Source organism: Rattus rattus, chromosome 2 (assembly GCF_011064425.1).
Source record: "Rattus rattus isolate New Zealand chromosome 2, Rrattus_CSIRO_v1, whole genome shotgun sequence".
NCBI lineage: Eukaryota > Metazoa > Chordata > Mammalia > Rodentia > Muridae > Rattus > Rattus rattus.
In genome coordinates this window covers 16,442,849-16,457,971 of record NC_046155.1, presented here as the reverse complement: position 1 = coordinate 16,457,971, position 15,123 = coordinate 16,442,849, and the positions used below count along the sequence as shown (strand labels likewise).

Below are 15,123 nucleotides of genomic sequence, written 5' to 3'. Positions count from 1 at the left end.
GCCATACCTATTCAAACCAGCACAGGCCCTCATACATTCTCATTCACCAATCAGTCTTAAAATGGCTGTGATGTTCAGTTGTGATGGGAATCACAGAGAAAAACCAGTTGCTATCATCTGAGTCTTTATATTCCATACTCGGACATTTCAAGCAACAGCCATGCTCACCCTAGGGAAAACATGGCTTAGTCTAAACCTCTGCCTGGGGTTCCAGTGGAGGATTTGTTGTTCTAACCATGGCACCAGGTAGAACTCCAAGTTCTCAGTAAAAGTGTCCCGTGCTTTTTAATATCCAAGAGGACATGGGAGGGCGGGCCCTGAGGTCAACATTTAACTGAAAACCAGCAATCTTGGGCCACAGCCCAAGTCAGAACATGGGCCTGGCTGTTCCCAAAGGTTTACAGAACCCAACTTTTCAAACTGGATGAGGAAGTGGAACAGGAAAACATATTTAAACAGATGTTTTAGAAATTAGAAAATCAGGATCTTAAAATACCCTAAGCCCTGAGAAATTGTCCTGCTAAAATGTGACATAAATTGACTGTGTTCCTTTAGAGCTGCCTGACTTCCTAACACAAGCTTTTAGTTACTTAGGATCTGAGGCCCAGAACTTGTGAGTGTGTGAGTGTGTGTGTGCGCGTGCGCACACACTTGTACATTGTATGTGTATGTGCATGTGCGTTTGTTGTCAAAGGTCTTTTGGGGTGTTAAAAAGATTTGGAACTCAGCAATTGCTTCCAGTCAGAGTTGAAAGCTCTCGTCTCCCACCTTAAGAGACATTGTGTTATAGATTGTGTATTTTAAGTTTTTATTTACTGAAATAATTGCTCAGTTAAACCAAGGACAAAGAAAACCTTAATTGCCTTTTACTTTACAGTAATGAAAACTTCATTTCTTATTGACGAATCTCTATCTTCCATTTCTTGGGGTGCATTGTGGGTTTCCATATCTGAGAATTTTCGCGAACCCCTAAGTTTCCCCATCTCTCTTAGTTAACTATTTTTTAAAAAGTGTGATGAATTTTCACTATAGGTAAGTTATAGAAACCTGACACAGTCCCCGTAAGCTAGAGGGCTGGGGAGTTTCTGAGACTGCAGCAACCTTCTCTTGTCCTAGGAAGTATGGAATGGAGAAACAAAAGGCTCTTGAAAAGTTAAGTGGTTGTCCTGTGCTTTTAGGAGGCTTGGTTTCCAATTATCCATTTAGATCTGAAAACCTCTGAGAATGGAAACACTTGCTTCCTGTCAAGATGGTGTGCAACAAGGGCTTCCAAGCTCATAATGCCATAGGCAGCACAACACATGAAGCTCCTCCGGTTTCAGGGAAAGCCAAGAGGAGACTGAGGAGACTGAGGAGAAGCCTTTGTACTATTTACTACAGGAGCCACACATTCTAGCTTGTTTATAAAACACAGTTGAGAGTCATTTATAAAAGTCAGGGCCCATCAACAGAGTGAGCAAATGCACGTGAATTGTGTCCTTAAAAAATAAATATGTGAGGTTTAAGAAATTCATCCAAGCAAGGCATGGCGCTGCATGCCTTTAATCCCAGCAGAGACAGAGGTATAGGAAGGTGGATTTCTGGAAGTTCAAGGCCAGTCTGGTTTAGAGTACATTCTGGGACAGCCAGAGTGGTTACACAGAGAAATCCTGTCATCTTAAAAAACAAAGGAAAAAGAAAAACAAAAACAAAAAACAAAAGAAAGTTTGGTGTTTTGAATATGCTTGGCCCAGGAAGTGGCACTATTAGGAGATGTGGCCTTGATGGAGTAGGTGTGGCCTTGTTGGAGGAAGTGTGTCATTGTGGGGCTGGGCAATGAGACCCTCCTCTTAACCACAGTTGAGTTGATTTTTTTCCCAGTGACCTTCAAATGAAGATGTAGAACTCTTAGCTTCTCCTGTACCATGCCTGCCTGGATGCTGCCATGCTCCTGTCTTGTTGATAATAGACTGAACCTCTGAACCTGTAAGCTGGCCCCAATTAAATGTTGTCCTTAAAAGAGTTGCCTTAGTCATGGTGTCTCTTCACAGCAATGACCCTAAGACAGACAGACAGGAAGGAAGGAAGGAAGGAAAGAAAAGAAGGAAGGAAGGAAGGAAGGAAGGAAGGAAGGAAGGAAGGAAGGAAGGAAAAGAACAAAAGAAAATAAAGCTGTGTCTCAATTTCAAAAACAAGTTGATAAAAAAGAAAATAAAGATCTAAACTTCTTTAATAAGCAATCTTTCAAGTTCTAAGCAAAGATTTTAACAAATCATAGGTTCACTAGCACTTGAAAGCCTTCAAAGCAACCATTAGGTCCCTTCTATATACTTTTTTTTTTTTCCGGAGCTGAGGACCAAACCCAGGGCCTTGAGCTTGCTAGGCAAGCGCTCTACCACTGAGCTAAATTCCCAACCCCTTTTCTATATACTTTTAAGCATCACACACACACACACACACACACACACACACACACACACACTCACCAAGAAATGGAAAATAAAGATGAATATTCATCAATAAGAAATGAAAGGAGGTTTGTTTTTTTTTTACTGTGAAATAAAAGCTAATTAAGGTTTTCTTTGTATGTGGTTTAACTGAGCAATAAATTATTTCAAGTTTTACAGTATTTTGTAAAGAAGATAGTACACAGCTTCTATCTACTTTTCTTTTTTGCCTCTTGAGTTAGGGAATTATGTAGCTTAGGCTGGGCTGGAACTTGCTATGCAGCCCATGATGGCCTCAAACTCCCAACTCTCCTACTTCTGCTTCCCAAGTGCTGGGGTTACAGGCTTGTACCACCACACCAGTCTAATCGGTTTGTCACTTTATGTCTTAAGTATGGTACTTTATCCCAAATTCATATTTGGAATTCAGAACTAGCCTACAAAGGAGGGTATTAGGGTAAGTATCAGACAACAGAAAAACAATAAGGAATGGAAGAAAGTAACCTAAATGAATATTAAACACGAAGTCTAGTTTGGGCTTTGAGTTTTCCCAGTACTAAACCTATGTCACTTAGGTAATTTAATTTGGAAAGCATTTATTTTGCTCACGTATTCTGCATACACAATAGACGTGAATCCACCAATGGGGAGGCTGTATGGTTAAATAGCATTGCCACTAGAACTTCAAAGGGCGCTCTTGGAAATGGTGTCACTAGGAGGTAATTAAGGTTATCCTTGATTAGTGGTAGCCCTATAAGAGACAAAGTTGAACAAAGAGAAGATGCCACTATGTAAGCACAAAGACACACAGGGGCATGATGTGCTGACACACAGAAACTGGTATAACATGGACACAGGCTATGAACTTCTAACAACCAGACTCCAGGTGAGAATGAGAACATTGATTTTCTCCCAGTGCTTCAGTTGGTACCAATTAACCTTGACTTTTAGCATCCAGAATAATGAGAGAATAACCTTGCGTGTAGGTCTTGGTTAAGGTACTTTGTTACTGCAGCCCCAGAATGAGCTCAGACAATCAGGCACACAGAGATGGTCTATGGAAAAAAATGGAGACCTGAGCAAGCAGAAGAGGTGATGGGATGTCAGAGCCCATACAACCTTCTTGTTGAGAATATGAACTCAGAGCACCTTTAAGAGGCCATGAAGGAAAACCAAACAAAAACTGAAACCAGAAGTCTTGACTACCAAGTCTGATTAGATTTCACAAACACACATCACTTAGGGAGGCAAAACTGGTCTCTACTTGAGCCCTCTCTCATCCGTTGTTCTGTTTATAAACCCTTCCCCAAGCTTCATCCCCCTAGCCTACTATGACCAGCAAAGGAACTGCAGCCTACAGGCAGGGAAAGCAGATGAGGAAAATCCCCAGGAGACCATTTCTACCTTGTTTCCTCTCTGAAAGCATCTGGAATTTCCTCAGAAATCTTGCCTTTAGGATGCTATGTAGGACATCAGTGGACTACACACTTTCCAAAGGTAACACACATACTGAAAAGCAATTGGTGTGCAGATCACCACAGTCATGTCTACAATCTCAGAAATAGCTTAGCATGCACCTCACACATTTCTGCATATTAGTTCAGCCCACATGCTTCCAGCATGGCTGTTGGAAGGTGAAACTTTAGTCAGGACATGGTCCTTCAGATGACTTTTGAAGCTGTGAGGACATGGTGGTAAGTGAGCTGTGCCAGCAAAGTGGAGGTCTTTACAGTTTCATGCATGCTGTGTCCTAAACAAAGAATTGCCAGGGAATAAAATATAAATTCCTTATTTGCTTCGAAATTTTCTCAGTTGTGTACAGAAGACACACATGAGCATAGGTGCCACAGTCCCTGATAAAATTATCCATACAGCTGTGCAATGTTTGCAGTAACATTGCTCTTAAACAGATTCTGTCAGGGTGTTCTTAATGTAGCCCAGGCTGGCCTTCAATTCATTCTCTCTCTCTCTCTCTCTCTCTCTCTCTCTCTCTCTCTCTCTCTCTCTCTCTCTCTCTCTCTCTCTGCAGGAATTACAGGTACCTAGCTAAACTCTTATTTCTAATTTGGATTCAAATTGACTCCAACCTGTTCCAATGTAGCATTTGCAATTGTATTCACCTCCTCCTCCCTTCTTGTCTTTTATTTTCCCTTCACTATTAGGAGCCTTGCATCATGAAAGGCCAGGGACAATGGAAAGCAAATGTCAGCTTGTGTGCTTACATCATGCCCACATTTTTCTAGCTGAGACACCAGAGCCACTTTCATAAAATGTCACTTAGTTCCCGAGAGGAGCCAGTTCCCAACACAAACTCCAGCAATTTCTCTCAGTAGTCTACAGCACATTAGTGAGACTATTTCCTGAGACTGAGAATCCTTGAAAAGCTAGATGCTATAAAACCAGCAGCAGCACTTCCCCACTGAGCCAAGCAATGGGTCTCTCCACTCAGAGGGAAAATGGGCATCTTCTTTCGCCAGTCCCTGAAATGAGCAATGTCAACAAATGCCAGTTTCAGAGTCTCTGTACACTACACAGCACTACAATCTTATCTCCTACAGAAGATGTCAGGTTAAGACCAACAGGACGATTGAAACGCACCCCATGCCTCCCCATAGCTCCTCCTCTATGGAGTAAGGACCTCAAGTACTCTGGCACTTGACCAAATCACTTAGCAAACCTTTTTGTTCAAAGACGTTCACTGACCCCACTAGGAAGGCATGCGCTCACAGACACAGCCAACTCTCTCAAGTACAGTACCTTATTCTGCTCACACATGTACTGTATCCTCAGGGTGTCCATTGCTCTGATCATGGCTTGCATGGCTGTGAATATGTTTTGGTAAACCAGCTTCGTGAAGCCCTTTCTATCTTCATCGCTGTAGCCAGACCCGTGGATTATCCTCATCTGCTTGATAAAGGTGCTTTTCCCGCTCTCACCAGTTCCTAAGAGAAAAACAATGAGTGAAGAACAGTTAGCAGATCTCAAATGGAACCCTGTCAGCATTAGTCTACATCCAGGGTAACAGGTTGGTGGGATGGGCTTGGAAAGAGGCTACCAGGAGCTTATGAGGTGGTTGGTGCCTGCCCTTTTCCCTTTCTTCAAGTCTTTGAAACAGGTTAGACACCTGCCTGGCCACCTTGAACGTGAAGGATTTGCTGCTGTTCCTATTGACAGTGATGGAGCCGCTTCAGTGTGCTGGAAGGATTTGAGGATAAAACTCTTGGAGAAGGATAACTTGCCAGCATGTACTTGATCCTTGGGCAATGAAGCATCGTTTGCAGTGATGCTAAGTGTCTATATGAAAGCTGTTCATTCCAATTCATATTTCAAGAGGTTTTCAAAACCCCTAACACTACCCTGTGACATCAAAAAACATATATCATTGAACTATTCCACTGGTCTTGAATGTACAGAGAAGTCCAGACATGACATAGAGAAAATGGGCACCCAATATCCTCCATTTCTCTCAGATTGAGAATCTGCTAAAAAGGCAGTGAAAATATTTATACAATGAAGCTCAATATTTCTAATAGTGTCTATGATAAATGGAATCAATAACATTAGGTATTTATGGTTCATCTCCAAATCTAAGTATTGCTTTATATTTTTTATTAACAGTTTGGTTGTTAATAAGTTTTCCAGCAAAGATAAAGGAAAAACTATCTCAGAACTAAAATTACTCACACTATACCCTTTAAATAACTGTACTTTACAAAGGGAAAATTGCATTTCATAATTTGTTACAAATAGAGAAAAGTTATCTAATAGTGTTTCTGTCAAAAGAAAATCTTATGTGAAAAATCTCACTAATACAACATAGAAATTCTGCTGTAACAAAGGCCAAAGATTATTTTTCATAAGATGATTAATTAATTGTGACTCTCCATAGTCATTCATTTCCATTGTCTCAACAGAAAACCCAGACTGGACAAATGTCATCAAATTCTATCATCTCTAGCACTTTGTTGACTCTAAGTCACATATATAACACAATGTACATTATTTTTTATATTTTACTTACAGAGATGTGTTTTCCAGAGTAGGGGGCTAGAATACATACATAGTAGCTACTGAGCTGATTAAAATTAGTGACTTTTGAATGTATACGGGCTTTCCTCTGTACCCTTACCAGGACTCTAAGAACTTAGGGTGTAAGGCCTACAGCAAAGACCCAGGAGAGGCAAAGCTTTAATTTTATTCTAAGATTCTTCTGGTAAAACAAGTATTTCTTAAGACTGATTTTGTCAAAATACACACCCACTCTCCTGTGTGCTTCTTTGTTAAACCTTCAGTGTGTTCCCTTCCCCTCAGGAAGACAGACAAACTTAGACAGGAGGGCCTGGTGGTATGGGCCAACTGCCCTTAGCAGCCTTTCATTGAAGACACTTTCTTCTACACTCTATAAGCCAGCCATACTGGCTCAATCTCATATTGACCCTCCATGGCCCCTTCACACAGGTTCATTCCTCTTCCCACTTTTACTACTTGCCTTTACTCTTGGCCTTGCCTGGCCTTCCTGGTCAAGTCAAGTTCAATACTCAGGGATTAGCCCTACCCACAATTATGACAGATCATCTCATCTGGAGTCAATTAATCAAGGTACTCCCTCTTCACAGATACTATCACAGACTAGCCTTAATATAGACCCATGGTTCTCAACCTTCCTAATGCTATAGTTCCTCATGTTGTGGTCACCTCAACTATAACATTGTTTTCATTGCTACTTCATAACTGCAATTTTGCTACTGTTCTGAGTAATAATGTAAATAATTGATATGTAGGATATCTGATATGAGACTCCTGTGAAAAGGGTTGTGACCCACGTGTTGAGAACTAATGACATAGACATTCTCACAGGTGTGCCTGAGAGCCTGTCACCTCAGTGTCAAGTTGATAATTAATACTAACCATTACACGAATGCTGGCTATCTTCGTGCTTGGCACGGTACCTGACATTTGGTACCATGAATAAATATTGAGCAGCTCTTGATGTTACGCTTCTTCCTCAGTTGCTCTCCACCTCATTGGTTGAGTGAGGGTCTCTCACAATATCTACAACTCCTGGAATCAGCTAGGTTAGCTGGTTGACCAGTAAACTCTAGAGCTCCACTTGCCTCCGCCTTCCCAGTTCTAGCATCATAGTTATGTTCCACCATGCTGGCTTTTCACTTGGCTGCTAGAGAAATGAATTCAGGTCTTTATATTTAGACAGTAAGCACTGAATTGTGGTCTCCTGAATTACCTTTTAACTAGCATAGGAATGATTCAGTGTTGTGCAATCAATTGTCAGAACTCTTTTAATCTTACAAAATGAAACCCCACCTCCAGCCTTGATAAGCACCCTTAATTTCTGCTTTGTCTATCTGACTACTCTTGACATCTCATCGACGTGAAGTTATACAATCTTTGTTCTTTTGTGCCTGACTTACTTCAACTAGCATCCTCAAGGCGTGTCCCCACTCAGCAGTCCTTTCCTGAATAGCATATGTCTAAATTTTTCAAATACAAGATATTTTTAAAATCTACCAAGTTACAATTACCTATGCTACTCAGCACATTGGGAAATAGAATATGCCAAATCTCTGTGCCCCAGCCTGTGCTCCATATGTATCAAAAGACTCCGATCACATAGATAAGTAAAGAAAGGCCCTAGAAGGCGTCTTACTCTAATAGTCAATGGTCTCTTCTAGGTGCTAAACGGATGCTGATACTAACAAATATTAAAGTGGTCACTATACTGGGGACTCTGTCCATGTCACCCCTTTAATCTTCAAAATCAGTACACAGGTGAGAAACCTGGGATTCAGATTGCTTTTGTAAAGTCTGCACTAGGTACCAAGAGAAAGACCTGGAATTGATTCGCTTGGACTTTACTGATGAGTTCTATTATCAGAGAAGATCGGGCTCATAAACCAAAGGATTTGGCAGTACTGTACTAGTAAGGGGTAATTTTCAGTCCAGCTCTATACTGGATAAACCCCAGACAAGCCATCCTCTTGGAGATGCACCCGGCTCAGGTCATGCTGAGCTGTGCTCGGAACTTCTTGTGAAGCTCCCCCATGAAGAAGTCAGAGTCTTGCTGTGTTTCTTCCTGTGATTCAGCCCTCATATTAATTAGGTTTTCCTAGATCCACCCAAAGAACTGCATGAACACTGAGCAGAGAACCAACTCCCTCTAATTGTCTAATTATCTATGTTTGGCCCAAAGTCCTGAGGCAGATTAGATCTCTGTTCCCACAGAATTCTGGGGTCCGTCTCCCCCAGTTACAGTACTCTGTTGCTTTAGTCTCTTTCCCCGACAGGACTGAGCCTCTGGTCTCATGCCAGTTCACCCCAAGCAAACATTAATCCTGTGTTTTACAGATGAAGAAGTCAAGGTGAACATGGAGATTATGTAACTGCTTCAAGCAAGCTGTCCCTGTGACCTTGAAGCCAGAAAACTCACTCTAGGCAGCTTGAAATTCGGCAGCAAGATAAGGAAGCTCCCAGTAGCAAGGCTCATTCCCTTACACCAGGACAAAGGCAGTCACAAATGTTTCAAAATCAACTTCTTTCTTCCTCTGTATTAGGAACATTAAAACCAACCAACCAACCAACCAACCAACCAACCTACCAAAAAAACCTACTTTAGAACAGTTTTTAAGATTAACAAAAGTACTTAACATACCATTATATAAAAGGACTCTTTAGATCTGTCATTTCAAACATACACAGAGAGAGAGACAGAGAGAGACAGAGACAGAGAGATAGAGAGAGACAGAGAGACAGAGAGAGAGACACAGAGAGACAGAGAGACAGAGACAGAGAGAGACAGAGAGACAGAGAGAGAGAGAGACAGACAGAGACAGACAGAGAGAGAGACAGACAGACAGAGAGAGAGACAGAGAGAGAGACACAGACAGAGAGAGACACAGACAGAGAAAGAGAGAGAGAGAGAGAGAGACAGAGACAGAGACAGAGACAGAGACAGAGACAGAGACAGAGATTAGAGGTAAAGAAGAGATAAAACAGATGACTGAAGAGCAAGATGAAGAAAACAAAGAAGCCATGTAAGGGGTCCTCCTGTTCCCATTCAAGCTGCTCTAAAACCCAGCTGGTACCATCTTTTTCTAGAAGAGAAACTGAGAATCGTAAACTGCCCAGGTTGTTCAAATGTATGCAGCTTGGTAGCGTTAGCCTGCGTCTGAATCGCGTCTGCTTTGGCACATGCTCCTTCTGAGACAATTTGGTACTTTGCTAAATAAAAGGCCTCCTCTACTACACAAACTGAAATTACAAAAGGAATCCTGGTGCTTTCAGCTTGGAGAACTGTGCCAGACCAGGGATGGCTCCAGCAGCAGGGGGCAGCCGGCAAGAGGGAATGACGGTAGGGGATGACATCATGCTTTCTACAATGGCAGTTGTGGCAGAGCCACAGGGACTGGTAAGCTCAAATCAAGGTTCTGAGTCATCTACTTACCTGTTCCAAACAGACACTGAACATTCAGACCTCACATATTTGTTTGTTTGTTTATTTATTTATTTATCCAGGGGAAAATGAACATCCAAAGGCATGCCTCTGGGGATAAAAACTACTAGTGTTTTTTATTGGGTGGTTTTTAACTGAAGAGTGGCTGGCTTATCTCTCCTCTGCCCCCAACTTTAGCCAATTATCTTCTAAGCCATGGCTTTGAGCCCATGCTGCTGGGATAATTGTGTCTGTCCAAAATGAGCCTGCTGGGGCTACTCCTGCAAAGGGAGGAGAGAAGGAACCCTCCATTCACATCGGATTTTTATTCCAAACAGGGGACAAGCACTTTGGCTAGAAAGGGAAATTTGGTGTTAGATTACCAGGGACCACTCCCGGTGTGATGAGAGCCCCTTTTCAGGAGGCATTCCAGTCAGACTCGGCACGCAGCAACCCAGAAGAGGGAAGAGGGAATGAGAAATTTCATTTACAGATTCAGTCTTCAATATAAATAAAGGAAATGGCACCTCCCTGTTTACTTTCCACTTCTCCATCTGCATATTTGAAAATAAAATCCAATGATGGTTACTAAGTCTTAAGTCACTAAATGACATCCCAGCCAACAAAGGGATGCCAATGTACACAATGGGTGTCATATATGGCAGACCATATCAAATGTCTGTGTATATGATGGGTTCTAAGCTTATAATGAGACGGAACAATTTCCATCATACCATATTGCCACCATTTAACACTGAAGACTGCTCAGCTACAATAAATACCACAGTGTTCCAATTGCCTACAGAATTCAGGACAGTGATGTGCTGCATAGATTTGCGGTCTGCACACACTGCCTACACTTGTAGGGCTGTATCATCTTGGTTTGTGTAAATATACTCAATTATGTTTGCACAATGGCGAAATGTGTTTTCAGAACATATGGCCGTCATTAGGTTAGACATATCTGCACTTTTCAGCTCTTATTGGCCTCAAGAGCCTGCTGGGAGCTGCTTTCCTATCCTGTCACCGCAACTGCCTTCCGTAATAAAGTCAATGGACAGCAGCTGGCAAGAGACTCAGGCCAGTAACAGACTCGCCAAAGGACACCCTGTCTGCTTTCCGTCACTGTAATTGCCGACATCTCAGTAGGGGAGCATCAAGATACTCCACCCCACCCCATTCTCCTGCTGTGAAGCTTCACTTAGGCAATTTTGCCCCCTTTCCCTTTAAGCAACTGTTCTTCCTTTGACCAGGACCCTCAGCACTAGGTAAATGGACACGTGTCTCTTGCTACTCTGCCATGCACAGCGGATATAGATAGCACATGTTCTATTCTCCTCTCCACAGACTCCCTGCTGACTGTGGGTGAGAGCTGTGGGCCTCTGGCTTGGCAGAGCTGGAAGCTTTCCTACAGTAGTATTCTAGACTGGACTGTCCGGTAGGGCCTCCTAAGCCTCAGTCATGTGTGCATGATGTGGGCATCTCCATATGACACCTGTGTGATTACCTGATATTTTATTTTGTATGTTGTTCAAGTAAATTTATTATAAGATATGAAAGCCCTGTATTGCATGTGATAAAGTAAATAAAGCCCGTGACTTTACAATATCCCAACAGAAATTCTTCCCAGTTACAAAGGTGCTATACTTTGTAAAGTACTCACAAAGGACTGTCCTATGTCAATGAAATTATCCCTTCTACTACCCTTCCAGAGTCTGAAACTCCACCCAGGAATCTTAATCAAAACAGCAAAGGCTAAAACCCTGAAAATGGGCCAAAAGCGACACCCAATTAGACAAGATGGATGAAGCTCCCAGAGGCTCTGAAACCTGAGAACACACAAATACAGGAATCCCCGTTGAAGGAATCAGGCTGGAGATTGAAGGGGCTTGAGACTCCAAAACAGCAAGGCTTCCAGGGACTAAGCAAAAAGACACGGAACTGAAAATGGGCCCTAAAGAGCACCAGTGGAACTAACAAAAACAAAACAAAACAAAAATAAGAAATACTCCAGTTAATAAAAAAAAAAAAAAAAAAAAAAGAAAAATGGCCAAACAACAAAACAAGACCAAAACAAAAACAAAAAAAACCCTGTACACTTACCTTCCTGAGAAAACAACACAAGGTAAAGCATTAATTTAATTTCAAATGACACAATAAAGGTCATCGTGGGGATGAGGGGGTGACAAAAAGTTGCTTTTAGATGCCAGGAAAAAATAGAGGGCAAAGCAATATAAATCCTTCAAATTATAAACAAACAAGCAAACGAACAAACAAAAAACCTGAACAGAGAACCAATTGTTCTAGAATTTACCCAGAATGCAGAAAGACTTGCTCCCTGGGAGCTAAGGCTGAGACAGGTAGTGGCCTAGGGCAACCCCGCAACCCCCAACTCCCAGAAGCCAGTGTCCTCAGCTTAGGGTTACAGCAGACACTGTGGAGACAGTAAAACTTGACTCACAGAAATGAAGACAGATGGGGATGTCACCTAACTTACATGAGCAACGGGCTGAAGGGGCACGAACACGTCCAATGTGATCACCAAGTGGGCTTTCGGTGAACAGGGATCTTCTTTCTCGTGACAGAGGACACACTAGTGTTCACGAATGGATAGTTATGGCTTATAGACCTCTATGATGATTGATTCCCTTTAGGAAAACAACACGGAGGGGGTTCCTGGACCGGGAGGACCTGTTAGAAATGCAGAGTCAGCTCTTTGAGGCCAGGTTCCTGCTGCTCGGCTTTCTGCTGAAGACCTGGTACCACGCACACTGTGGGGATCAGGCTCTACGTCAAGCCTGTTGTGGAACCAGGATAACTAAACTCAGAAACTGCCTTTTGTAACCGTTAAGTGTAAGCAGTTCTCACCTGCAGAGGCCTGCCCAGAGAACAGCGTTGTAACTTTGTTTGGTCCACTCCAGAGCAGGCTGACCTTGGACAGTGGAAGTCCTGGAGCTTGTCATCCCACAGATACGGGTTTATGAGAAAAGCTGGCAAGCTCTGAGTGAAGCCAAAGAGCTCGCCAAGTGCAAGGCAGAACTCAAGGGTGGAGGATCCTATAAAATGCAGATTCTCTGCCCCTACCCCCAGCTAAGTTTCACTGGCCTCACCGAGAGTCTGGAAATACGCAGCCGCGGCCAGTATTGTGGAGGTTTCTGTGGACTGGACGGACACACTGCAGGGCTCCTCTGAAGGACATTTCTGACAGAATCCACCTGGGACAGAAATGTTCCAGCTGCTACATGGTGTTCAGTTGAATCCATAGCTTTTTCTACCAAGTTCCAATTTCATTTCTCCATGAATCCCCAGGTCCCCCAAGCTCTACTCCTCTATTTCCAAGGAGAAAATACTTCAAAAGAAGCAATAAGACTCCCTTATTCAACTCTTCCCATCTCACCATCAAAACCGTGGCACCTTCCCTCGCTTCTGTTCTCATGTGTCGAGGACTTCCTGTGTTTAGCCATGAAAGAGGAGGAAGATTGTCTTGTGCAACAACTAAACTGGGAGCAACTAGAGACAGATTCACATGACTGTTTGAGAAAAGGAAGCTGGGTTGGGGATTTGGCTCAGTGGTAGGCGCTTGCCTATAAGCGCAAGGCCCTAGTTCAGTCCCAGCTCGGAAAAAAAAAAAAAAAAAAAGAGAGAGAAAAAAGGAAGCTAATGGGTTTTTAAAACAAAGAGGAAAAGTGGAAAGAAATTAAATGACTAAACCTAAAAGCCAGTTTGAGATATTAAAAAAGAGGGATTCAAAATAGACTGCCTCACACTTGGTGATTGTTTGGATTTATTAAAATGTCCCGGTATCTTTATGAACTAGACCAAAATGGCCACGATTCTAAGCACATCAGCCTCTCTCAGAGGGAGATGTCACAACCATGGATGTGAGCTATGAATGAGAGATACTTTTAAGAGTTCATCTAGACCATCGAGGTCCCTACCAAAGCAAAAGTGCCTACCCAAAAGCCTGATGACTTTAATTCAACGCCAGGACCCCCCTGACAGAAGGAGCGAACAGACTCCTCCAAGCTGTCTTCTGACTCCCACATGCACACAGATCCACATCCACACCTCCCCAAAGTAAACAAACCTGCAAGAAAGATTTAAAGGACCCCTAACGACACTGACATTTAGACTGTCTTCCTATCACTACATAACTCTCTAAGGAACGTTCGTATCTTAGTAGGTACCACTGGTAATTTAGATATGAGCTGGAGCACAGGAGAGCATGTAAACACGTTCTATACAAACACAGCACCATGTAATAGCAGGAGACTCAAGTGTAGTATGTTTAGACAACTAGGAGAGGTCTAGGAATCGGTTCCTCGGGTGACAGCAAGAGTGACCACGTAATCCATCGTGTCATTGTGAATATCATGTTTATTAAAAGGTGCTTTCAGATTCAAGGCATCTGTGAGTCCTCTTTTTTAAGATTAAAAGATTATGTGTGCGAGTGTTTGGCTGCATGTATGTCTGTGCATCACATGTGTGCTTACAAAGGTCAGAAGAGAGCATTGGATCCCCTGGAGCAGGAGTTATGGATGGCTGTGAACCTCCCTGTGCGTGCTGGGACCTGAACTTTGCTCCTTAGCAAACGCTCTTAACTGCTGAGCCATCTACCCCGCTCTCTTGCTCTTAGAGCAATCAAAACTAAAGGGACACACCAGTTATCTTTTAATCACGAGGACTTTTTGAAGTCTTAGTTTTTGAACATAAGGTACAGAAAACAATGCACTTTCCACATTTGCATTAATACATTTAAAAGTTCAAATACTGAGAGACATCAAGGTGAGTTTTCATTCTAAATTAATTTCAGCTATTAACTTATATAATCAAATCTTCATAATGTTATAAAGGCGGGATGCACTAAAAATTCAATATAAGCATTTAGCTCAGTATTAATTATTTTACATCAGGAAACATTTGGCACTGGCTTATGTTCATTTCTCGGATGCAGTTACATGATCAGAGATCTTTGTGGTGGGCAAGCATCAATCCTTCTGCAAAGAGCTCCACAATTCAGCTGCTCTCTGGCACACTCCTTTAATCCCAGCCTTCAGGAGGCTATCACAGGAGGGTTGTAAATTTTAGGCCGGCCTGGGCTACATAGTAAGATCCTAGGCCTCCACATTAATCTGTCATCCCTCCCCCAATAGGATAAAACAAAAAGCTGTACAATTTAGCTTATTCTGTGTCCATGGCTCATTTATAAAACCCCAGGAAAGTAACATAATACTTGTTTGCGACAAAGCT

The 15,123-nt window shown here is 42.4% G+C and overlaps 1 protein-coding gene across 1 annotated transcript in view; it reads right to left on the bottom strand.

Moving 5' to 3' along the window:
* LOC116891006 (guanine nucleotide-binding protein subunit alpha-14) overlaps window positions 1–15,123 on the bottom strand; it is a 302,838-nt gene that overhangs the window by 192,359 nt on the left and 95,356 nt on the right. Inside the window, exon 2 of the mRNA XM_032891687.1 lies at window positions 5,184–5,368. Within this exon, the coding sequence (XP_032747578.1) occupies window positions 5,184–5,368 (185 nt within the window). The remainder of the gene's footprint in view (window positions 1–5,183; window positions 5,369–15,123) is intronic.